Source organism: Phragmites australis, chromosome 17, assembly GCF_958298935.1.
Source record: "Phragmites australis chromosome 17, lpPhrAust1.1, whole genome shotgun sequence".
Classification (NCBI taxonomy): domain Eukaryota; kingdom Viridiplantae; phylum Streptophyta; class Magnoliopsida; order Poales; family Poaceae; genus Phragmites; species Phragmites australis.
The window spans coordinates 13,402,893-13,428,350 of NC_084937.1; the positions used below are offsets into that span (position 1 = coordinate 13,402,893).

Below are 25,458 nucleotides of genomic sequence, written 5' to 3' on the forward strand. Positions count from 1 at the left end.
TCTCAGCATCTGACACCTCACTGTTAGGCCTTTGTGGGGGCCACCGGCGAGGACTTCTCAGGCCCTCGGGGAACCGAGTGCTCGGGGGCCACTATTCACCGCCTCGAGCACTCTCTCCCGGATATGCCCTTTCTTGGTCTTCGGGGAACCGAGTGCTCGGGGGCCACTGTTCACGGCCCCGAGCACTTTCTCCCGAAACTGGCTGTTTGGGTCCTCGGGGAACCGAGTGCTCGGGGGGCCACTATTCTTAACCCCGAGCACTCTCTCCCGGAACTGACTTCCCTTGGGTCCTCGGGGGACTCGGGTGCTCGGGGGCCACTGTTCGTAGCCTCGAGCACCCTCTTCCCGGTACTTAGCTTTCCTTGTCGTCGGGGAACTTGAGTGCTCAGGGGCCACTGTTCGCAGCCCCGAGCACTCTCTTCTCGGCACTTGGTCTTCTCGGGTCATTGGGGAACTCGGGTACTTAGGAACCACTGTTCATGGCCCGGAGCACCCTCTCCCGGGACTTAGTCTTCTCGTACCTCGTGGAGATAATCCCCGCAGGAGGGCGCCACGTGGCAACCTGCTGATCTGGCCTCGGGACTCGGGGACCCCTGGTTCCTATGTTACCGACAGCGGCGGCTGTCGTCTTTTGTTAGTTTATTTAGCTATCAAAAATAATATTATCTTTAACAAAAAAATAATGTGCATATCCTTTGAATGTTATCTTTTCTTGTACATGGTGACTCTGTATGTGGTCTATTTTGCAGCATCAGGAGAAACGACTTTCGATGGCTACTGCATATGTATACTTGGAGCGAACGGTCAGGGAGCTCTTTACCCAGTTTGAGTGGTTGTTTAGACTACGCATAACTGATGGAATCTTTTAGAATCGCTTCAGAGTGTTTAACCTTTCGGCTTGATGCGTTTGGTATTTTCTTGTTTCCCTTTTGGCTATATGTATATTAGTTATACAGAGGTCAGGATTATACTCTTTGACGATTATATCATCTTGATGTAAAAAAAATGTAATAAAGCTTATGTTATCGGAAAAAATACATCTTTTAAAGTTGAGCATCCTTTTTAGATAGCGACGAAAAGGATACTATGCGTTGCTCCAGATTTGAGATGTATCGTTCAAATTTTGTATTTGAACGAAGAAAAATACAACTAAAAATACAAGATGGTTTCATAAATTAGATTTTGATGATTTTTTTGTAGTACAGCAAAAACGTAATGGATGCCAGATTCTGAAATGTGGTGTGCACTGGTTGACCACTTGATCGTTTATGTGACAGCGTAACCATGTGCTTCGGTTCAATTGGACTGCTTAAGCGGCCGTTACGCTCATTTCAACGGTTTAACGATAAGCTGCGGGTAAAGGGATACTTATGCATAAGAGGCCATAAAGCTAGGTTTAACCTATCTTCAACAAAAATTCTAAAAATATATCATCTATAATATTATTATAGTATCTCCTATAACTATTATAGTATCTTCTATTTTTTTCATCTCCAACAGACATCATATTTCCTCACTTCCATTAGTTTTCTTCTCTTTTCGAACTCACACGCATACGCTGTAAATAATATTGTAGTAGCCTTTTGTAATAAAGGAAAATACTATTTACAGTTTCTATTAGAGATAATTTACTGACTAAGATCGAACCAGCACTAAAAGTCAAAAATGCCGTCTCCGTACTGTACTGTGATAGTGGCTGCACACTGTCGTGCAATTCTGACTCATATAGCACAGCAAGTACCGAGCAGACAGCAGACTCACAAAAGGGTGTTTACAGCCTAGCTGGAACGCACAATTCCCTTAATTTATAACCTATCTGAGAATTATTTCAGGCAAAACAGAGGCCACACTTCTGTTGTGTCCAATCCAATATTCAAATTCCATTGTAATAAGGTTATGACACAACAGTCTACTAACGGACCAGACTTGATCATTGTTCCCTTTTTATTTATCAACGCTTTGGCGAAAACGTCATTATTTCTCACGAGTCAGGGAGACGAAGATGCAGCTACATTGGCAAGATACAAAGGCCTAGAGCAAATGACCAAAAGAAATAGATCCCTGAAGATACAAAAAAAAAGGATGGCACTCAGGCATCCTCTCCTTTTCTTAACCGGTGTTCTGCAGACCGGCAGCTATGCCCTTCATGGTCAGGATGAGGGTGTCCTCCAGCCCCGGGGCATACTCGCTGGCCGGGTTCAGCTTCACAAGCTCCGCGGCCGGCTTGTTCAAGTCCATGATCTCCTTGGATAGGTGCGGGCGCAGCGCGACATGGTAATCTGAGTCACGGATCCGCTTCAGCGTGTAGGCTTGGCAGACATTCAGGGTGGTGATGTACGCATCACGGAGGCGGAGGCGCTGCTTCAGGTAAGGGTCACCTTCAAGAAGATCCCTGTGCCCAGCAACCTGAAGTCCAAAGTAGCCAATTGTGTCATTGTATGACAATAAGTAATCTGAGTTCTGTATTGTCTAAGCTGGAATGGTGGTTGAACAAAGTACAAGAAATGTGTGGGCTTTGTTAGACAGACCTGAAGGAGAAGCTTTTGGGTTTCTTCGTAGTTGGCCCTCAGATTATCTCCCAGTGGTCGTAGTTCCTCTGAAACAAGGAGTTTGTCATACAGGGCAGCAATGTCAGGATTACCCTTGGCGAACACCATCTCAACCAGATCGATGGTGACCCTGAAAAACGGCCACTCATTGTACATTTCCTGGAGCATGTGGAAATTCCTGATGTCCTTCTGGAGGACATGCTTGAATGCGGCTCCAAAGCCTAGCCAGACGGGGAGCTGGAAGCGTGTTTGCGTCCAAGCAAAGATCCATGGGATTGCACGGAGCGACTCAATGCCACCACTCGGCTTTCTCTTGGATGGTCTGCTTCCTATGTTCATCCTGCCATACTCTGTTTCAGGTGTTGCCTGTCAACACAGATATCACAAAGTAAACATTTGGCTCGATGTAGGGTCTAACTGTATGGCTTCAAGGACCATTTTAGTTTAGATTCGAAATGTATAAGGTCCCATAAACCATGATGCTAAATTCATATTAACTATCATGACAAACCTATTGCAAAAGTTTTGTTCACTTTATATTTTCCTAATCTGACGGTGGATAAGAACAAGTACTCACGAGGCGGAAATACTCGACGAAACGTGGTTCTTGGAAGACAATGGACCGATATTCCTTTGTTGCCACAACTGCCATCTCATCAAGTAGAGCTCGCCATTCTGGCTTCGGTGCAATGGGTGGATGCATGCCATGCTCCAGAGTAGCAGCCGTGAAACGCTGCAGTGTCCTGAAGCACAAGTGTTCTTCACCAAAGGACTGCTCAATGACTTCACCTTGGACAGTGACCCGGAGTGATCCGTGGATCGTATCTGGTGGCTGGGACAAGATGGCAAGGTGAGTGGGACCACCACCCCTTCCAACAGTCCCACCACGTCCATGGAACATTGTTAACTTCACACCAAAGTCCTTAGCAACCTTGACGAGCTCCTCCTGTGCTTTGTACATCTGCCAAGCTGCTGACAGACGGCCAGCATCTTTGCCTGAGTCTGAATACCCAATCATGACCTCCTGCTTGCCGTTGATCCTCTGTCTGTACCAATCTATTGAAAATAGTCTGGTCAATGCAGCCGGTGCAGCTTCAAGATCGGCCAACTTCTCAAACAGTGGGACAACTCTAAGTGGCATCTTAACATGACATTCACGTTGGAGGAGCTCAACAGCAAGGACATCTGAAGGAGCTGTTGCCATGGAAATGATGTAGGCTCCAAAATTGTCAGCAGGGAGTTCAGCAATCACATGGAATGTGTCTAGAACATCAGCAATTTCCTCAGTCTTGGGAAGGTCTGCGCCAAACAGCGGACGCTTCCCATTGAGTTCAGACAATAACCATTCTTGACGGCGTTCCTCGGACCACTCACGGTAAGATCCTATCCCCAGGTATGTGGTGATGGCATCAAGTACATCGGTGTGCCTATCTGATTCTTGCCTAATGTCAAGCCTCACAAGGGAGAGCCCAAAGGTAGAAACTTGACGCAAGAAATCAAGAAGGCTTCCGTCAGCGATTATACGGTCACCACAAGCACAAAGTGACCTGTAACATAGCTCCAAGGGTTCCAATAGCTGCAAGAGATAGCTTCTACAGATTAGAAACTCATTGAGAAAAATGCAAAGTCATTATTTCCTGATGATCATTAATCAATAATCAACCTGCTCAACATTTGTCAGAGTAGCTTCCTCAGGAAGGTCGCAGTGTCCACTGGATAATAGCTCACGTGATCGTTCACGGGTATTATAGAGCTTATCCCTCACATCACTCAGTATTACCCGGTACGGCTCATTTGGAGGAACCTTCTTCCAGAACTCTACATGAGCGAATAATATAGACTAACCATCAAAATGTTTTAACAAAAATGGTCTATACAACAACCAATCACAATTAAGAAGGCCTAGATGTTGTCACTCATATGTACCTATGTAGTGCTTGGCATCCTTCTTAGAAGAGCGGTGCAGCTCATCAGCTCGGGAGCGCAACTCATCATTGCATCGCCACATAGACAACTGCAAGCATTTGAAGTTTTATTAACTTCAACGGTCCGATGTATACAACTAAACTCAGATTACCGAAGTAATAGCTAAACTCCGCCTATGTTGTCTCGACATAGCCGGTCCCAAGCCCGGGTAAAGGAGGAGGGTTGTGTTAGGCTTGGCGAGCCAACATAAAACTCAGCCACTCTTATGGAGATGAAACCTGAAAGAAAATCGTTGGGGCGTAACCCTCTTAGCGACGCGCTACATTGGAACCCGGATGTGGTGTTAAATGAGCAAGGGCCGGGCCGTCACCCCCTTAGTGGCGCGCCGTATCTTGATCTGGATACGGTGATAAGTGGGCAAGGATCGGGTCGTCGCATCCTTAGTGGCGCGCTACATCGGCGCCCGGGTGTAGTGAAAAATGAGCAAGGGTCTTCGCATTTGACTCGACGAGTGCGAAGGGTAAGGAAGCTAGCCGAGCCAAGTAGGATCCGCTTAGGTAGCTGGAACGTAGGGTCCCTGACTGGTAAGCTACGGGAGTTAGTTGATACAGCGGTGAGGAGACGGGTTAATATCCTATGCGTCCAAGAAACCAAATGGAAAGGACAGAAGGCGAAGGAGGTGGAGGATACCGGCTTCAAGCTGTGGTACACGGGGACAACTACAAATAAAAATGGAGTAGGCATCTTGATCGACAAGAGCCTCAAGTATGGAGTGGTATACGTCAAGAGGCAAGGGGACCGGATTATCCTGGTCAAGCTGGTCGTTGGGGACTTAGTTCTCAATGTTATCAGCGCGTATGCCCCTCAAGTAGGCCACAATGAGAGCACCAAGAGAGAGTTCTGGGAAGGCCTGGAGGACATGGTTAGGAGTGTACCTATTGGCGAGAAGCTCTTCATAGGAGGAGACCTCAATGGCCACGTGGGTACATCTAACACAGGTTTCGAGGGGGTGCATGGGGGCTTTGGGTATGGAAGCAGGAATCAAGAAGGAGAGGATGTCTTAAGCTTTGCTCTAGCCTACGACATGATCGTAGCTAACACCCTCTTTAAAAAAAGGGAATCCCATCTAGTGACCTTTAGTAGTGGCCAACACTCTAGCCAGATCGATTTCGTCCTCTCGAGAAGAGAAGACAGGCGTGCTTGCCTAGATTGTAAGGTGATACCTGGAGAGAGTGTTGTCCCTCAACATAAGCTTTTGGTGGCTGACTTCCGCTTTCGGATACGTGTCCAGCGGGATAAGCGCGCTAAAGTCGCTAGAACGAAGTGGTGGAAGCTCAGGGGGGAAGCGGCTCAAGCTTTCAAGGAGAGGGTAATTAAGGAGGGCTCTTGGGAGGAAGGAGGTGATGCAAACAATATGTGGATAAAGATGGCGACTTGCATTCGGAAGGTGGCTTCCGAGGAGTTTGGGGTGACGAGGGGAAGTAGAAGCGAAGCGAAAGATACCTGGTGGTGGAACGAGGATGTCCAGAAGGCTATCAAGGAGAAGAAAGAATGTTTCAAACGCCTACACTTGGACAGGAGTGTTGACAACGTAGAGAAGTACAAGGTGGCGAAGAAGACCGCAAAGCGAGCAGTGAGTGAAGCAAGAGGTCGGGCGTATGAGGACCTCTACCAGCGGTTAAACACGAAGGAAGGGGAAAGGGACATCTATAAGATGGCCAAGATCCGTGAGAGGAAGACGAGGGATGTCAACCAAGTCAAATGCATCAAGGATGTGACAGATCGACTTCTGGTGAAGGAAGATGAGATTAAGAATAGATGGCGAGAGTACTTCGACCAGCTGTTCAATGGAGGAGGTGAGAGCTCTTCCATTGAGCTGGACGACTCCTTTGATGATGCCAACAGGCGTTTTGTACGAAGGATTCAAGAGTTTGAGGTCAAGGAGGCTTTAAAAAGGATGAAAGGAGGCAAGGCAATGGGCCCTGATGGTATCCCTATTGAGGTGTGGAGATGCCTTGGAGACATAGCAATTGTATGGCTAACTAAGCTTTTCAACCTTATTTTTTGGGCAAACAAGATGCCCGAAGAATGGAGGCGGAGTATATTAGTACCAATCTTCAAGAATAAGGGGGATATTCAAAGTTGTACTAATTACCGTGGGATTAAGCTGATGAGCCATACGATGAAGCTATGGGAGAGAGTCATTGAACACCGCTTACGAAGGATGACAAGCGTGACCAAAAATCAGTTTGGTTTCATGCCTGGGAGGTCGACCATGGAAGCTATCTTCTTGGTACGACAACTTATGGAGAGATACAGGGAGCAAAAGAAGGACTTGCATATGGTGTTCATTGACTTAGAGAAGGCCTACGATAAGATACCGCGGAATGTTATGTGGTGGGCCTTGGAGAAGCACAAAGTCCCAACAAAGTATATTACCCTTATCAAGGATATGTACGATAATGTTGTGACAAGTGTTCGGACAAGCGATGGTGACACCGATGATTTTCCAATTAGAATAGGACTGCACCAAGGGTCAGCTTTGAGCCCTTATCTTTTTGCTTTGGTGATGGATGAGGTCACAAGGGATATACAAGGTGATATCCCATGGTGTATGCTCTTTGCAGATGATGTGGTGCTAGTCGACGATAGTCGGACGGGGGTAAATGGAAAGTTGGAGCTGTGGAGACAGACCTTGGAGTCGAAGGGTTTTAGGCTTAGTAGAACTAAAACTGAGTACATGAGGTGCGACTTTAGTACTACTAGGCACGAGGAAGATGAGGTTTGCCTTGACGGGCAGGTGATACCTCAGAAGGATACCTTTCGATATTTGGGGTCGATGCTGCAGAAGGATGGTGAAATCGATGAAGATGTGAGCCATCGAATCAAAGCCGGGTGGATGAAGTGGCGCCAAGCTTCCGGCGTCCTCTGCGACAAGAGAGTACCACAGAAGCTAAAAGGCAGGTTCTATAGGACGGCAATTAGACCTGCGATGTTGTATGGCGCAGAATGTTGGCCAACTAAAAGGCAACATGTCCAACGGTTGAGTGTAGCGGAGATGCGCATGCTGAGATGGATGTGTGGCCACACAAGAAAGGATCGGGTTCGGAATGAGGACATACGTGATAGAGTTGGTGTAGCACCAATTGAAGAGAAGCTTGTCCAACATCGTTTGAGATGGTTTGGGCATATACAACGCAGGCCCTCAGAAGCGCCTGTACATAGCGGAAGAATAAAGCGTGCGGATAATGTCAAGAGAGGTCGAGGTAGACCAAACTTGACATGGGAGGAGTCTGTAAAGAGGGATCTGAAAGACTGGACTATCACCAAAGAACTAGCCATGGACAGAGGTGCGTGGAAGTTAGCTATCCACGTGCCAGAGCCATGACTAGACTTGCAAGATCTTATGGGTTTCATCTCTAGCCTACCCCAACTTGTTTGGGACTGAAAGGCTTTGTTGTTGTTGTTGTTGTTGTACCGAAGTAATAGCTACCTCAAACATGAGATCCTCAATTTGTGAGCAGTATAAGTTTGCTGCCATCATTCTGGCAAGCAAGCAGACGTCCCTGGTAACCTCTGGTGTCACTCTTGGATTTCCTGCATTTGTAAATGCATTGCATTTTGCAAATTAGAGTGCAAACATTGGATGTAATCTATCAATGGACACTGGTGCAAAACTGTGAACACAGGATATGTTTAGGATCTGTCATATGACAGATATATACATCGAGATATCACTCACCATCACGATCTCCTCCCATCCAAGAAGAGAACTGAATAAGAGGAGCGTTGTAAGGAACACGCTCATTAATCCCAATGTTCTTCAATGCAGTATCGACCCGACGCAAGAACTTTGGAATACCCTTCCATATTGTTTCATGGAAGTAGCTCATACCAGCACGCATTTCATCTTGGGGAGTGGGCTGCGTTCTTCGGATCTCATCTGTTCTAAAGGCAGCTTGGATCTGTAAAAGAAGAGTTCGGGTAAGTATAAGAAATTAAGAATGGATCTCTTTGGTATCATGCTTCAAAGAATTCTATGACTAGATTATGCTTATGCATCAAATAAATGCAAGGTTTACAATAAATACCTCTCTCTGTAGAGCCTCATCAAGTTCCTGCTTGTCATCTGGTGTGATATCTTTTGAGTATAGTTGAACCAAACAGTTCCGTATCCTGAAATACGGATACTGAAACCAAGACTAACAACTAAAAACAAAATCATGTCAGCTGCGATGCACTGTTTGTCTAACTAACCTCGAGTGTTTCTGGAGCAGTGACCTCCTCACAGATTGCGTTGGATGTGCAGTCAAAACCAGGTCAACAGTCTGGCTCTTGAGGGCATCAAATACCTCAGCAGGTGACTTCTTCAGGTCAACAACAAGCCTCTTAAATGTCTCCTCAATGTCAGATTCAGTGATTGCTGAGTTTTCATCGGCAAAGTCTCCCTTCTTGAGTTTGATTCTCCTCCTGTACGCTATCTGGACTTCCTCAGCCAAGTTGGCCAAGTTAAGCATGTGCGCAAAAGATTTGGAAATCACAATAGAGTCCCCAGGATCCAAGCTTGTTATCATCTCCCCAAGTTCATCAAGTTTTTGCAAGTCATGTTTTGTTTCATACTCAGCAGCTACCTCATAGCATTCTTGAACCTATAGAGCAAGAAGATTCAATTTATACCGGAACAATGCAAAAACTTAGCCTTGATATGCCCACTTCAATAATGGCTTGTTTTGATCCAATATTATACGTTCTTTTAAAAAGATTTTTTTCATAGTTTGGCTGTGGAATTGTCATACGTTCTGGGGGTTTACGTTTTGTAAGGCTACAAGGGATGACAGATTTTTACAAGCTATGAATTGCATCGCCTTAGAATGACAATTCCAAATGAAGGTTCTCCTAAAAAGGGTGTTGTAATCAGTCGGTAAATATTAGAACTAAATTGGTAAATCTCAACTCTGGAGAAAAAGATTTTTCAACTATATTTTGTCATCCAAAAGGATAAAGTCAAGTAGTCAAAAGATGACAAATCCGAAGGCTTCGTACGTAGTAAAATTGGTCCAAGTCAGACACACGACATATATGATAAATTAGATATCCTCACCTGGCAGCAAAGGCATTTTCAAGTCATGTTTTGCCGACCCGATTAACATTAAAATTTTGACCATAATCGACTAATCAAACTAACACTCCAATAACAAAAAGGGCCTATTAAGCAAAAAAGATGCCTTTATCAACGAAAAGATAACTGAGAAAAAATTGAGATGGTCAGTCTCCTTTTGCACTGGAGAAACAAAACAATCTTTGAGTAAAGAACAATAAATTGAGCACTGGGAACATCAATTCAGTGCCTAAGCATCCTCCAAGATTCTAAAATTACACTAAATCCTACTTAAGAACACCAAACTAAGCAGTAACCACCTGAACTCTGAAGTCAAGCACACTCTCCAACAATACTCAAACTGCACTAACCAAGAAAACAAGGAGGTATAAAAAAATATGTACTAATCTCATGCCTTTGACCAAAGATTGATACTTCTTCACTGTAAAAACGCACTAAGCACAGATCTAGAGGAAAAAAAACTAAAAGCTAAGAAAAAAGGAATTAAAAGCTAAGAAAAAAGGAATTAAAGATAATAACAGGTACACGTTTCAAGACTGAACTGGATTAGTCAGATCCAACCCAAGATTGAACCTTTACGGCAAACTAAAACAAACGAAAACAAGAGCAGGAACGGAGCGGGGCAAGAACCGAGGAGAATGAGAAGTACCAGCTCCTTGATGTCGTCGCCGTGGAGGCCCTGCAAGATGTCGAGGAAGCGATCGAGGAGGAGCGCGTCGTACTCGATGAGCTTGTCGTCCTCCGACACCTTACCCGGCACCAGCATCCGCAGCTGCGCGTCGATCGACGACAGCCGCTCCACCTTCCCCGCCGCCGGCGCCGCCATCTCCGCCCCACAACACAACTAACCCAATTGCCAAGAACCAACGCACCAGCAATGGCCGTGGCGGACGATTCGGCTCAAGAACACCGAACAAGAACCTGGCCGGATTGAGGAGGAGGAGATCAAGGCTGCTGCGGTTGTGGGAGACTGGGAGGAGAGGGTTCTGGCGGGCACACTTATAGAAGGAAGGATGGATAGCAGCCCGGCGAATGTACGGGATACGGATTATCATACTAATTTAGCGTTGATTAGGGAAAAAAATGAACAGTCTAGAATCTATAGATTGATTTTTTTATTTTGATCTTTTTTAAACTAATATTTTAATAGTGAGAAACTAAATTTTTAAAAACAGACTCTTTTGTTACGTCGGAATCATTGGCGTGACTTTTTAACTTGATCATATCAATACATATAGTGTGATCAAGGTGATCATGTTGGTGTTCGCTCCGATGCCTTTACATATAGAGCTGACATGGTAGCCCTGAGTTACGTCAAATATTTGGTGACTTAGGTTGGATGAATAGTACATGTTAGATTTTAATTTTAATTTTTCTCTCTTTCTCTACTTAGACAGTGAGGTTGTTGTGTTCTAAAATTAAAAAACTTTTCTGTAGATCCTATAATTCATGATGAATTCATTTCAAAAGTATTCACCTCAATACCCTATGTAGGTTTCAAAATAAAAAACTCCAAAAAATACTACTTTTAGAACTTCTAGCAATTTTTCAGGCCTCAAACAAATTTCTAAAAATCTAGAAAAATTCATTAATATTCCTCTTTATATGGCGTAATAATTTCTAAACTTATTTTTAACCCTAGGTTACTTGGTGAAAAAGTGAGTTCTTTGCAATGCTTCATTTATATGTATTTTTATCATTTTACGTGATATTCTCTTTTTAATTCAATTTGAAATGATAAAAATAAAAAATATATAAATGGTCTTGTATTCGCTTAACCATCATGCTCTATTCATATGTATTTTTATCATATTTATTGGATGATGCGGGGGCGGTCCTATTTTCACGATATAGGATCAACAAGCAAGGATAACTATCTGCAAACAGCCAAGATAACTATGCAACCTGATAAATATACTCAAAGCCAACCACCATCTCTATACGGTAACTAGAATCGAGGATTCAACCAATCACACTCTAAATTACCGACTAACACATCCTGCAATCAAACAGAGCTGGAGCACCAATTGAGAGTCATCAAACGCCCGCTTCTATAATCTCGCGAAAAAAATCACAAGAGCAAAATGGAAGAGACCACTCTCTGAAATTTGCTAGCACATAGATAAACAAAAGGAGTTCATGTTTCGGAAAATCAAAAGTCCCCAAATGATAAAACACATGGGATATTTATATTAGGAACAACTCTCCTAGCTGGGTGTGAAAGGACCTTTGAGTTTTCTGAAAAATTGGCTAGCTCAAAGGTCTCCAAGAAGCAATCTCGTGTAGTCTCGCGCAGTCCTTTTATCTTCTATATAGTCTCTAGAAAAACAGCCATAACTCTTTATTGAGAAGTCAAAATGACGAGCCGTTTATTGGCGATGAAAGTAGACTTGATTATCTTTCCATCCATAGGTATTATGCATGCTGAAACGAAATAGGTTGGCCGACATGAGTCTTGGAATTAGAGGTATTCGTCAACAGATAGTGAACTCCATATCCTCTTCATTTGTGAACCTAATCAAGACTAAAGTACATGATTTAGGTAGTATATAATTCTCGTTCATATTAAAATATGATTCAGCTAGGAGTGGGTTCACCTCTTGCTACACCTTCTTGCCTCCGCTCCGCGTAATTGGTCCTTGTCGGAGGGTGAACTCCTAAAGCAGGGATCCAGAGGGACCCTTTTGAGATTCGGCCGGGGGATGATTCTGAATCTGTTTTGCGGGTGAAATAAATGGACATAAATGCGATGGCAGGTGGAATGGAAGGATCGAATGCAGAATGCAGTAAATGCACTGGAGAGATTTTTAGACAAGTTTGGGCCACACTGAGCGTAATACCCTACTCCTGTGTGTATGCTATAAATGTTCTGAGGATGTCTCTCGGATGTGTTTCTGGTTACAAGAATGTCTGTCTATCCTAGAGCTTCGGGCTCTGTTGCACGGGTACTCCACAGAGGCATCGTATCCCCGTCCAGGATGCGTACGGAATGGGGATACGCGGGGATATGCGTATCCCAGCGTATCCCTTTTTTTATTTTAAAAAAATACGAAATAAATGGGATACACAGGGGATACGCAGGGGATACGCAGGGATACGCGGGGGATACGGCCCGACCCATGTATGAGAGGATGCTACTGGAACCTTTCTCCTCTACGCCGCCACTGCACAGGCCAATCTGCTGGAACCTTTCTGCTCTCCGCCGCCACTGCACAGGCCATCCATCCGCCACTGCCCCTCCTCCTCTCTGCCGACGCCGCCTCCCCTCCTGTCCGCTGGCGTCGCCTCCCCTCCTGTCTGCCGGCGTCGCCTCCCCTCCTGTCCGCCGGCGCCGCCTCCCCTCCTGTCCACCGGCGCCGCCTCCCCTCCTATCCGCCGGCGCCGCCCCTCCTCTCCTGGCAGAACCTGCTACTGCTGCTGCCTGCTTTGTCCAGGATGCGCGCGGACATGCCGAGCCGGCGGAATGTGCCGCGCCGCTTCATCCTGGGAAACGGCTTCCTCTGTCGGCAGGTAAGGCGCGCCGCTTCATCCAGTTCAGCAGGTAAGGCGCGCCCCCCTCCCATCTTCCTCCGCTAGGACTAGAAGCTGAGGCATTGTAATGGCATCAAGTGGAAGTGGAAGTGGAACAGGAACACGATCCTCTGTTGGTAGTCATGAAATAGAAAATGAAGAAACTGAGTACAGGAACCCTAAATATCCATTGTGGGCTCATGTTACCAGATATGTGGCACCCGGCCGTGGAGGCAATGCGAGATTTAGGTGTCATTTTTGTGAAAAAGATTATCCGGGCAGCTATTCAAGAGTGAGGTCTCATCTTCTAAAGGTGAGAAATACGGGTGTTGTGATTTGTGAGAAGATTTCATACCCTATCCTTGAGCAACTTCGCAAGGAAGATCATGAAGCTACAAAGGTTGCAACAAATAGTGCCCCTAGGAATAAGCTACTTCTCTTACCCCTTTTGAAGATTCAGGCTTGCCACCATCATCAAAGAAAAGAAAAGGGAAGCAATCAGAGATTTTAGAAAGTTTTAATGCTGAAACCCGACACATTGCCAATGGTCATATTGCAAGATTGTTCTACACTGCAGGTTTGTAGAATTGCAATTAATTATGTTGTACTTGTATTTTGCATTTCTCATTTCGTTTGAAGCATGCTAGTACTTTATTTTGCAGGGCTTCCTTTCAATGTGGCAAGGAACCCCAATTATCGGTCGTCTTACAATTTTGTTGCAAACAACAAAATGGGTGGTTATGTGCCTCCAGGATATAATGCATTGAGGACAACTCTTCTCCAAAAAGAGAAGGCACATGTTGAGAGGATGCTTCAACCTATCAAATCCACGTGGCCCTTCAACAGAGTGACTATTGCAGCTGATGGGTGGACTGATCCACAAAGACGCCCAATTTTAAATTTTATAGCTGTGACAGAGGGTGCTCCAATTTTCCTAAAATCAATTGACTCCGAAGGAGAGGTACAAAATCAATTTGAGCTTGTCTTTTTGATCTTTTTTTGGTACTTTATGGTCTTCCTGTCTTGAACTCTTAATAGGTGAAAAGCAAGGAATATATCTTCGATAGGTTGAAGGAGGTGATAGAGGAAGTTGGATCAAAGAATGTGGTCCAAGTGATCACTGACAATGCGGCAAATTGCAAAGCCGTCGGATTGATGATTGAATCAAAGTACAAGAACATCTTTTGGACTCCTTGCGTTGTGCACACCCTCAACCTTGCATTGAAGAATATTTGTGCTCCAAAGGACAATGAAGGCGACAATAAAGAACTTGTTTGGATCAAACACATCTCAGAAGATGCCTTCTATATCAAGAATTACATCATGAATCATGGCATGAGGTTGTCCATGTTCAATGAGTTTACCAAACTCAAGTTTCTTGCAGTTGCGGAAACAAGATTTGCTAGTGTCATTGTCATGTTGAAGAGGTTCTTGCTTATCAAGGAAGCATTGATGCTCATGGTTGTTGGTGACAAGTGGATGGCTTATAGGGAGGACAATCCAACCAAAGCTCAAGCGGTGAAGGAAAAGATTATCAATGATATATGGTGGGATCAAGTTCAATACATTGTTGATTTCACCGATCCCATTTATTCAATGCTACGGGCAGCTGACACAGACAAGCCATGTCTCTATTAGGTCTATGAGATGTGGGACTCCATGATAGAGAAGGTGATGTGCTGATTTTGACATTTAGTTGTCTATGCTTGCTGATTTTGTTGTCCTATGCTTGCTGATTTTTTTTATATATCTTAGGTGAGAGCTTGTATCTATCGGAAGGAGAGAATTGTGGATGGTGGTACAAGTGTCTTTTTTGATGTTGTTCAAAGCATTTTACTATCTAGGTGGGGCAAGAGTAATAATCCTCTCCAGTGTTTGGCACACTCACTAAATCCAAGGTAACAAAATATCAACCTTACATTGTCATTTAAATGTTTTGAATTGCACAATCTTGATGATTCTTTTTGTTATAGTGGTGATGATAGATACTATAGTCCAGCTTGGCTTAATGAAGTATCTAGTCATGTCAGCCCAAATAATGATGTTGAAATTAATACTGAGTTTTAGAAAGTTCTTTCCGGATCCGGATGACTTAAGGAAAATCAAGACACAATTTGCTGATTTCTCACTATTTTTGGGTGCCTTTGATGACCCTGACTCAGTTGAGGATATAGCCCATTTTGAGACAAAGCAATGGTGGGGCACTTATGGAGTTCACACCCCAGAGTTGAAAGATTTAGCTTTGAAGCTACTTGGGCAGCCAGCATCTTCCTCTTGCTGTGAGAGGAATTGGAGCACATATGCTTTGATACATAGCATGAAGAGGAATAAGCTCACTCCTGAGAGAGCTGAGGATTTGGTGTTTGTGCATAACAACTTGCGTCTTCTTTCAAGGAAGTCCAATGATTATCAAAGTGGGCCAAGCCGAATGTGGGATGTCGGGGGAGATGGCACCGAGAGCTTTTTTAGTGTTGGCTTTTTAGAAGGTGCTGATCTGACACTTGATGAGCCAGAATTTGAGGAGGAGATATTAGGAGGGGAAGATTGAGTTCTTATCAGTTCTTGAAGAGCTTAGCATGTTTCTTTATCCTATATTTCTATGATATATTGATATTATTATGTAATGCACAATATTCGACTATGGTTGTAATATTGTATTTGGGGTTTACCGTATCCCTGTATTGCTATTTTTGGAAAATGTTGTATCCCTGTATCCGTATCCCCGTATCTGTATCCCCGTACTGTGTATCATAGGCTTTGGGCTCCTTGTTCTTCAGTGGTCTCAGCTTCTGTGCTTGTACGGGAGCTTACTTCTTCCTTGGCTCTGAGTGTCCGAATCCGGTGTCTTGGATGTGGATCTCTCTTCCGTGTCCACCGGCTTCTCTTAAATACTCGCCGGTGGTAGCGTGCCCCGAAAGGGAGGGCACGAGTTCCAAAGCGCCATAAATGGAAAAGCAGCCATCATGGGCTGCTACGCGAAGTGACAGGGGGTTGAAAATGCGCCGCCGCCCGGTCTCGGACGTCATGATGACGTTCTGCAACGGGCACCACGGAGAGGGCCCACCGGGCAGCCCGGTGTGCCCGTTTGGTCTTGTACGCCTGACATAGCAGGGCGGTAGGCAGGGCGCCTTGGGCTTCGTGATGTTATTCCGAGGCGCGCCAGATAACGCGGGATGGGACCCGTGCATTAAATGTCTCCATGCCCCCCTGCTAGAGCGTGGCAGGTGCTGTCAGGAAGCGTGGGGGGAGCAGTTGGAGGCGACAGGCCACGCGCCCTCTTAAATGCGGCATCGGGCCTTTCACTGGTTGACACCTCACCGATGGACCTCTGTGGGGGCCACCGACGAAGGACTTCTAAGGTCCTTGGGGAACCGAGTGCTCGGGGGGCACTGTTTACAGTCCCGAGCACTCTCTTCCGGATATGCCCTTTCTTGGTCTTCGAGGAACCGAGTGTTCGGGGGCCACAGCTCACGACCTTGAGCACTCTCTTCCGGAACTTAGCTTCGTTTGGGTCTTCGGGGTACTCGGGGGCTCGGGGACCGCTGCTCGTGGCCCCGAGCACCCCCTTCTCGGTATTCGGCTTTCCTTGGTCGTCGGGGGACTTGAGTGCTCGGGGGCCACTGTTCATAGCCCCGAGCACTCTCTTCCCGGCACTCGGTCTTCTCGGATCATCGGGGAACCCGGGTACCTGGGAACCACCGTTCCTGGTCCCGAGCACCCTCTCCCGGGACTTGGCCTTTTCGCGTCGCGTTGAGATGATCCCCGTGGAAGGTCGCCACGTGGCCATCTGCTGATCTGGCCTCGGGACTCGGGGACCCCTGGTTCCTGTGTCACCGACAGCAGCCCTCGGGCCCATTGGTAGGCGCTGGCCCAGAGACTGCGGATGGGGCCCTCGTCCTTATCGAGGCCGAACCCAGCACCGATGCCACATGGCTGATTCATTGGTGTCGGTTTTCTCTGGCCTGGGCCTTCCGTACGGCCCAGCGGGAAGCCGAACGGGTGCGCGCCCACCCAACTTCTGAGGATCGTGATAACAAGGTGGGCGGCGCGCGTGGCAATTGCGAAGATCGAGGATAGTGCGCCTGGCAACCACTGGCAACTGCGCAGGCCGAGGGAGATTCACCTGGCGCTCGCGTCGGTCGAGGAATTTTGTCTCGTCGAACGCGCTGCGGCAGGCATCGTTTGAAATCCTGAAGATATAAAAAGGAGAGGGGAGCGAACCGTTCCCCCTTTATGCCATCTTTGCGATCAAGTCTTTGCCTTCTTTTCCTTCCTTGCACTCCAGAGCTTTCGCCCTCCCTTTGGCCTGTAGCAAACCCTTCCTCCCCCACCGTTCCAGCACTCCCCACCCCGAAACAATGCCGAGGGCAGGAAGCAACCGCTGTGACAAGGGGGTCGACAGCATACTGCCAGAGTTACGGATCGTCAACAAGGAGGGGGCGGATAAGGTGCGGAAGATGATGGTGCCCGAAGGCCAGCGGGAGGCCTCGGTGGTGACACCGGCAAACTTCCCGCCCGTCATGGACCGACCAGAGCGCGTCGTCATCTTTGTTTCCTTCGTGGTGGCTGGACTGGTGCCGCCGTTCTCGACATTCTTCCTCCAGATCCTTGACACGTTCGGGATTCAGATGGCGCACCTCAGCCTGAACTCGGTGGTCATTTTGGCGATCTTCGCGCATTTCCGTGAGATGTTCGTCGGAGTGCCACCGTCGGTGGCGCTATTCCGCCACTTCTTCGTGCTGCGGCTGGCCGGGAAGAAGAGAGGCTTCTCCACCGTGGACGTCGCTGGCTACTGCAACTTCCGGCTGCGGGACGGCTTGACGGAGGTGTACATCCCCCAAGTGCTGCGGCGCGACTGGGTCTACGTCGACGTCAGCCCCCACGACCACCTCACGCTGCCGGAGGTGGTGGCGGAACCCCAAAGGTCGATCTGGGAGACGACGCCGGCAGAGGACGAGCGGATGCGGCCAGTGCTGAACCGCATCGATGACCTGTGCCAGGCGGGGTTGACGTCGGTGATGGTGGTGGCGGATTACCTGCACCGCCGCCTGGCGCCTCTGCGGGAGCAGGCCCGCCCCTGCTGGATGTACACCGGACCTCAAGACATCACCAGGACCCAGATCAGCGAGGACTGGGACCTGGATGAGGCGGCGGCGCAGTCGGGCTTGCTCCGGGTGGTGACTGGCGTGGAAGATCTGACCCCGGTGGTGCTACCCTGGGAGCAGTTGGCGCTCTGCGCAGACCTGGGGGTGGGTGGTGCCGCAAGCGACGCTGCCCGAGTTTGACGCCCAGGGTCTGGTCGACCGGCCGGGGCGCCGGAACCCCGGGACCATCCAGATCCCCAGGGTGGATGAGGAGATGGGTGGCGCCCGAAGGACCGGCGGCGGGGATGCCACAGGTGGCAGGCCGTCGGCGGGCGGCTGGGAGGCCGCGGGCGATCAGACGCAGACCGGCGGCAGGGGTGCCACGGGCGGCAGGCTGTAGGCCGGTCGTGGGGCTACCGCAGGCAGCAGTCATTAGGCCGGCGGAAGAGGCACCGCCGGCAGTGGAGCGACGGCCTCCGGGGACAAGGGAAAGTGCCCCCGGACGGTCATACCTCAGCCGTCGTCCTCGTCATCGCCGTCTCCTCCACGGCAGCGGCCGCCGGCAGGTGTCGCGAAGGAGGGAGGCCGTGGTGACCAGTCGTCCGGCATGGAATCCACGACGGAGGCGAGGTCCAGGGCGCGGGAGCGCGTCTACAGCAAGTGCCCAAGCCAGCCTGCCACCGGAGACGGGCTCCACGGCGGGGGCAAGGACCAGGGCGCAGGAACCTGGAGACCAAGGCCAGCACGGCGGGAGCGTGTCTACAGCGAGTGCCTAACCCGGCCCGCCGCCGAAGACGGGCTCCACGGCGGGGGCAAGGACCAGGGCGCAGGAACCCGGAGACCAAGGCCGGCACGGCGGGAGCGCGTCTACAGCGAGTGCCCAAGCAGGCCAACCGCCGGAGATGGGCTCCACTGCAGCCCCTCAGAGCCCCCCGCCGAAGAGGAGGAGGGCGGACTCCGGGCCGAAGCCGTCGGGCCCGGAGTTCAAGATTTAAAAGTCGCGATGGCAATACCGTGGACCAAAGTCAGCGTAAGTTTTCTTCTTTCCCCGAGCACGTTTTGCCCGGAGTTAGCTAGGGGACTAACCTTTGTTTTCTTTCAGGCCGCCGAAGGACGCCGTCGGAGACCAAAGGCTACCGGAGGCGCCGAGGCCGGCTCCAGCTCCCGACCCAAGTGCGCCGGTCGTGCTGGAGCCGCAGGCGCGCCCTGCCCCGAGCCGAGGGCAGCGGCCGCGCCCGAGCAGCTAGTGCCGGCCGAGCCCGCCCCGAGTACTTCGAGGGTGGGGCGAATGGCCTCGGCGAGGATGGTTCTAACGTGGCAGCAATCGGGGACCCCAAGCGCCTCTGCAGAGAGGGCTCGTAGGGGACCCAGCGACCGGTCGTCATCCAGCCAGGCCGCCGAACCCCTCCCAGATGTGCTAGGAAGCGCTCGGGAGGTGATCGAGCGGTTGGAGGCGGCCGTGACGGTGGAGCGGGCGCAGCTTGAGGCGGACCGCGCCGCCCTCATCGAGGAGAAGGGGCGTTTGGCGGAGATCGGCCGACTTTTGGAGGCCCGCATTGCCTCAGCCCGTGCGAATCATGAGAGGTAGAAGCATGCGGTGGCCGAGGAGCGGGAGACGCTGGATGAGATACACGAAGAGGCCGTCGCCGCGCAGGAAGAAGCCACCCGCTTGGGGGAGATATCGCGATCGCGAGCCGCGGAGCTGCTCGCTAGGGAGCGGCTGGTTCGCGCTCGGGAGGAGGCCATCTTGCCGCGCAAGGAGGCTGTGGAGGCCTCCCGGGCAGACTTAGCCCGCCGGAACGACGCACTCGAGCGGAGTCGCGCCAAAGTCCACCGCCGAGAGGAGGAGGTCGTGATCCGTTTGACCGATGTCGAAATCACGGCGATGGCTCAGGATGCCCGGGAGGAGCAGCTTACCCACCGTGACGCAGAGACCGCCTCAGCGTCGGTGGCGTTAACTACTCGGGAGGAGCAGGCCGCCAAGTAGGAGGCGGAGCTGACTACCCAGGAGTAGGCCCTCGCTGCCCTAGCTGAGCAGGTGAAGCAGGGGTAAGCCAAAGCCCCGGTGACCAGCACCGTCCCGACCAGCGCGGTCGAGGAGATAAGCCTTGAGGAGCGGCTGCAGATCGTGAAGGACGAGCTTGAGACGGTCACCGCCGAGCGGGCCAACGTCAAGCTGATGATGTGAGACATCCTTCAGCAAGCACGGAGGTCCATGAGGGTGGCCGGCCTCGGGCGAGTTAACGTGGGCGAGAAGGGGATGGATCAAGACACCATCGGCCACATCGCCTATGGCTTCGAGGAGATCAGCCGACGACTGAAGGCACTTCCTTGGGTCGTGCAAGAGTTGGCCTCCCGGGAAGGGCGCGGTCTAGCCCAAGCGGTGGCTGAACGCGTCCTGGCCTGCAACCGGAGCTGGGACCCCAACTTCTCGCTGGAGCCAATCTGGCAAGGGGTGGCCGAGGCCGAGGAAGGGGCCGCCCGGGAGGCTGTTCGGGGCGTCACCACCGAGGTGGCGGCGTGCTTCACGCAGGAGCCGCCGCTGGTGCCGAGCAGTGGCAGCAGCAGCGAAGACTCCTCGCCGCCCTCAGAGCCCGCCGACCTATATTAGGCTTTTGTTTTTGTTTTCTTTTGACTTGCTGTAAATATGGGAGTGATCCCTCCGAATGGCTCTCCTTTTTTGAATATAATGAAAGCTTTTCTTTGGGATCGCAACTCCAGTGTTGTCTTGATGCTTGGTGAAGTCTTTTTTCTTTTCGTTTGATGTCCCGAGGAGTACTTGGCCGGACCGAGCCCGACCTTTCCTCCCCCAAGAACGAAACCGCCCCGACCACTCATTGCCCGAGTAGTGAGGCCTCTCCGCACGTTCGGCCCCCGAGCCCTCGCGAGTCCGCAGTGGCTAAGTCAAGAGACAAAGGCACGAACTTCCTTGCTCGGGAGATAGGTCGATCCAGCACGGAGCACGCCATGACCAGTGAACACTTTCCCACTTTGCGACCACTCAAACAAGCAGACCGGAGACACGTGAGGGCGGAAATGCGACCAAGAGTCCCCATGGTTTGGTGGTGCCTGGGCTAGGACAGACCAGACCGAGCACCGACAGCCTGCCCCCAGGGTCTAGGCTCCCGACCGCTCTTTGCTCAAGCGGTAGGATTACCCGAGAACCCCAGAGGCTCGGTAGTGCCCTGGGTACTGCCAAGCGGGCTGAACACCATGACCACCATGAAGGACTTCGGTCAGACATCGCCGTTCATACGGTACACCTTTCCACTGTCTATTCTGTCGTTCTGGAAAAAGCGAGCACATAGGCAGGGTTTTGTGTGCGAGGAGACCATCTCGCCAAACAGATTAGAATGAGAGGGCCCCGAGGATAGCTCGGGAACAATAGATTGCTGAGTATGTAAGAATGTAAATTCAGATGTCTTTAGCCACTCACCGGACAGCTGTCAGTCTTTCAGCCGACCGATCCAGGAGGGGTATGCGCTCCGAGCTCGGGGTGCCCGGGAACTTGGTTCCTTTGGACGGAGCGCCCGAGCACTGGAAGGCATGAGAGGAAGACCGGGGCCAGGCGGTCCCGACCACTCGTGCCCGAGCAATAGGACCACCCGAGGACCCCCTAGGCTTGAGCAGCGGGCTGGTCACGGAGGCCCTTGCGGTCGAGCTACTTTTATTCTCGATTGTTGATCTATAAGCTTAAGAAAAATAGAAAAAGATTTTTTGTTTGGTGCGCACTGCTAGTGCGGTACTCATTATAGATTGCTCTTGTTTTTGACCCGAGACCTCTCGAATACCCGGACTGGTGAAGTATACAGACAGAGGCATAACCCAGAGGTCCTATGGCTTGGTGGCGCCCGGGAAGGACTGACCAGGCTGAGCACCGACAGCCCGCCCCTGGGGTCTAGGCTCCCGACCACTCTTTGCTCAAGCGGTAGGATTACCCGAGAACCCCAGAGGCTCGGTGATGCTCGGGGTACTGCCATGACACCGGACACCACAGCCTACCACGCCAGACTTAGGTCAGCGGCAACTGCCTGCGCGCATACCGATCGGGATTCTTTTATCAACGGGAAAAATGAGAGAGCATGTTTTTCTCGCACAATCGAGCATCTCACTAGACAGATTGAACATATGGATTCCAGAGAGAAAGATTTTGAAAACAGGAACTGAACAATGAGAGTACATGTATATTGACAATTTTGTACAAGATTGGGTGACTTACATGGTTGGTGGTAGCCCTCGGCCAACTTGGGCGGGGGGGACCCCCGGCCAGGTTGGCCCGAGCACAAACATAGCCACCTAAGGATAGAACTTGCACAGATGCTCAATATTCCACGCGTTGGGGAGTGGCTGCCCATCCTCCGCAGCCAGCCTGAATGAGGCTTGTCACGGGACGCCGATCACGGTAAAGGGGCCTTCCCACATAGGGGACAGTTTTATTCCTTCCTTCGCGTGATTGAACGCATCAGAGAACTAGATCCCCAACCTCAAGCGACCGGGCCCGGATGTGATGCTGATGATAGCGCCGCAGGCTTTGCTGGTACCTGGCTGCTCGGACAGTGGCACGCCACCGGCGCTCTTCCAAGTAGTCGACATCGTCGCGCCTTCATTGTTCCTGTTCGCCTTCGGAGTAGGCATGCACCCGAGGGGAGCCAAGAGTGAGCTCGGAGGGGAGGACTGCCTCAGCGTCGTACACGAGGAAGAAAGGAGTCTCCCCAGTGGCGTGACTTAGCGTGGTCCGGTTGGCCCATAGCACAGCAGGCAGCTCGTCGATCCATCCTTTCCCGTACTTCGCGAGCATGTCGAAGGTCCGGGTTTTGAGCTCCTTCAATATCTCAGCATTGGCACGCTCGACCTTCCCGTTGCTCTGAGGATGAGCGACAGAGGCGAAGCAGAGCTTGATGCTGAGGTCCTCGCAGTAGTCCCCAAACAGGGCACTTGTGAACTGAGTGCCATTGTCGGTGATAATCCTGTTTGGGACGCCGAAGTGACTTGTGATACCACGGATGAACTGAAGCGCCGTGTTCTGGGTAACCTTGATGACTTGAACCGCCTCCGGCCACTTGGTGAACTTGTCGATGGCGACGTAGAGGTACTCATTGCCCCCGATTGCTCGGGGGAATGGACCCAGAATGTCCAGCCCCCAGACCGCGAAGGGCCATGACAGGGGGATGGTGCGAAGAGCCTGAGCTGGCCGGTGAATCTGCTTTGCGTGGAACTGGCACGCCCTGCAGCGCCGAACCAACTCGGAAGCATCCTGGAGAGCTGTAGGTCAGTAGAAACCTTGCCGGAAGGCCTTCCCGACCATCATGTGGAATGATGCATGGCCACCGCACTCACCCTCGTGGATCTCAGTGAGAAGCTCACCGCCTTCTGCCCGGGTGATGCATTTCAGGAGGACACCGTCCGTGCCGCACCGATAGAGATCCCCATCTACTATGGCATAGTGTTTGGACTGCCGTGCAATCCTCTCGGCAGAGGCCTCATCCCCGGGAAGGAACTTTTCTTTAAAGTACCCTCGGATCTCGTCCATCCACGAGGCATCTTGAGAACCGCCAGCAAGCGTAGCGCACTCGTCGGGCGGCGGCACCCTGACGGGGCTCCCCACTGAGGGCGCCGCCTGGGTCCCCTCAACTAGGCTCGAGGGTTCCCCTTCATCCTGGTCGGTAGGCAGGACGGAAGGCCGTGTGAGCCTTTCTTCAAAGACTCCAGCAGGGACACGCGCACGGGAAGAGTCCAAGCGAGAAAGGTCATCGGCCATAGTGTTCTCGCGGTGAGATATGTACCACAGCTCCAGGCCATCGAAGTGCCTCTCCAGCCTCCTGACTTCCGCCACGTACGCTGCCATTTGAGGATCCGCGCACTGGTACTCCTTGGACACTTGGTTGACCACAAGCTGGGAGTCTCCCTTGACCAACAGGCAACAAATCCCGAGGCCCACCGCGGCCCGGAGGCTAGCGATGAGGCCTTCATACTCCGACATGTTGTTGGTTGCTCGAAAATGTAGCTGCACAACGTATCGGAGTTCTTCACCTGTTGGGGAGGTGAGAACCACTCCTGCCCCCGCGCCCTTCAGCGTGAGGGAACCGTTGAAGTGCATAATCCAGTACCTGGGCGCATCGTGCCCGGGATATGCGGAAATCTCTTCTTGGTCGATCTCGGGGATGGGCGTCCAATCCGCCACAAAGTCAGAGAGCGCCTGGCTTTTGATCGCCTGGCAGCTGACAAAGTGCAGATCAAACTCCGCCAGCTCCACCGCCCACTTGACGATGCGCCTAGTGCCTTCTCAGTTTCGGAGGATCAGCCCCAGCGGATATGTGGTAACCACCGAGACCTTGTGTGCCTGGAAGTAGTGGCGCAGCTTTCGGGAAGCACCGAGCACGGCATAGAGTAGCTTCTGGGCTTGGGGATATCTTGTCTTGGCGTCTCAGAGGACTTCACTGACGAAGTACACCGGTCACTGTACACAGCGGGCCCGGACTGCGGCTTCACCCGAGGGCTTGTCATAGCCCCCGAGTTCAGCGGCATGGTCGGGGCTTGCCGAGTGCTCAGGCTCGACTCTCTGGTCGGGAGGAGCTGGGTGCTCGGGCTCGACCCCCTGCTCGGGGGGAGGCGCGAGGACTGGAGACTTCCCGGGGGTGGCCAGGAGCTGGGACCCAGCACCTTGCCCTGAGCACTCATTACGCTCCACCACCAGTACCATGCTCACGACCTGAGGAGTGGCCGAGACGTAGAGCAGTAGAGGCTCGCCCTCGGAGGAGGCCACCAGAACGGGCAGCGAGGTGAGATATTTCTTCAAGTCATGGAAGGCCTGCTCGGCCTCCGGTGTCCAGTCGAAACGACTGGTCTTCTTGAGGAGTTTGAAGAGGGGGAGCCCTCGCTCCCCGAGCTTGGAGATGAAGCGCCCGAGGGTCGCAATGCAGCCGGCGAGGCGCTGAACTTCCTTGAGTCGAGCCGGGGGTCGCATCTGCTCGATGGCCCGGATCTTCTTTGGGTTAGCCTCGATTCCTCGGCTAGAGACACTTCTCGGGGTTGAGCTTCAAGCGGGTAGTGCGGAGACTGTTGAAAGTCTTGGCTAGATCTTCAAGCAGAGTGGCACGGTCTCGGGACTTGACCACGAGATCGTCGATGTAAGCCTCGACGTTGCGGCCAACCTGCGAATCAAGGGTAATGCGCACAGCGCGCTGGAAAGATGACCCAGTGTTGCGCAAACCAAACGGCATTAATACATAACAATAAGTCCCCACCGGAGTGGTAAAAGAAGTTTTTTCTT

The 25,458-nt window shown here is 50.8% G+C and overlaps 2 protein-coding genes across 2 annotated transcripts; one reads left to right on the forward strand and one right to left on the reverse strand.

Moving 5' to 3' along the window:
• Positions 1-1,910: 1,910 nt before the first annotated feature.
• LOC133896800 (phosphoenolpyruvate carboxylase 2) lies at positions 1,911-10,604 on the reverse strand. Its single transcript, XM_062337438.1, has 10 exons — positions 10,244-10,604; positions 8,733-9,124; positions 8,567-8,651; positions 8,218-8,440; positions 7,969-8,072; positions 4,476-4,563; positions 4,213-4,367; positions 3,127-4,125; positions 2,529-2,915; positions 1,911-2,406 (listed from the first exon to the last, which is right to left on the reverse strand). The coding sequence occupies exons 1-10, from the start codon at positions 10,418-10,420 to the stop codon at positions 2,110-2,112; spliced, it is 2,907 nt and encodes a 968-aa protein (XP_062193422.1). The 5' UTR covers positions 10,421-10,604; the 3' UTR covers positions 1,911-2,109.
• Positions 10,605-12,651: 2,047 nt separating this feature from the next.
• LOC133896882 (uncharacterized) lies at positions 12,652-14,742 on the forward strand. Its single transcript, XM_062337520.1, has 5 exons — positions 12,652-12,914; positions 13,029-13,135; positions 13,559-13,681; positions 13,767-14,065; positions 14,143-14,742. Exons 1-5 carry the CDS (start codon positions 12,652-12,654, stop codon positions 14,740-14,742), a joined length of 1,392 nt encoding a protein of 463 aa, XP_062193504.1.
• The last annotated feature ends 10,716 nt before the right edge of the window (positions 14,743-25,458 follow it).

Coding starts and splice junctions, on each gene's coding strand:
- LOC133896800 (XM_062337438.1), bottom strand. CDS start 10,420: ATGGCGGCGCCGGCGGCGGGGAAGGTGGAGCGGCTGTCGTCGATCGAC. Junction 9,125..10,243: donor GCGACGACATCAAGGAGCTG/GTACTTCTCATT, acceptor CTTGCTCTATAG/GTTCAAGAATGCTATGAGGT. Junction 4,126..4,212: donor CTCTGACAAATGTTGAGCAG/GTTGATTATTGA, acceptor TATCTCTTGCAG/CTATTGGAACCCTTGGAGCT.
- LOC133896882 (XM_062337520.1), top strand. CDS start 12,652: ATGGGATACACAGGGGATACGCAGGGGATACGCAGGGATACGCGGGGG. Junction 12,915..13,028: donor CCGGCGTCGCCTCCCCTCCT/GTCCGCCGGCGC, acceptor TGCTTTGTCCAG/GATGCGCGCGGACATGCCGA. Junction 13,682..13,766: donor AAGATTGTTCTACACTGCAG/GTTTGTAGAATT, acceptor TTTATTTTGCAG/GGCTTCCTTTCAATGTGGCA.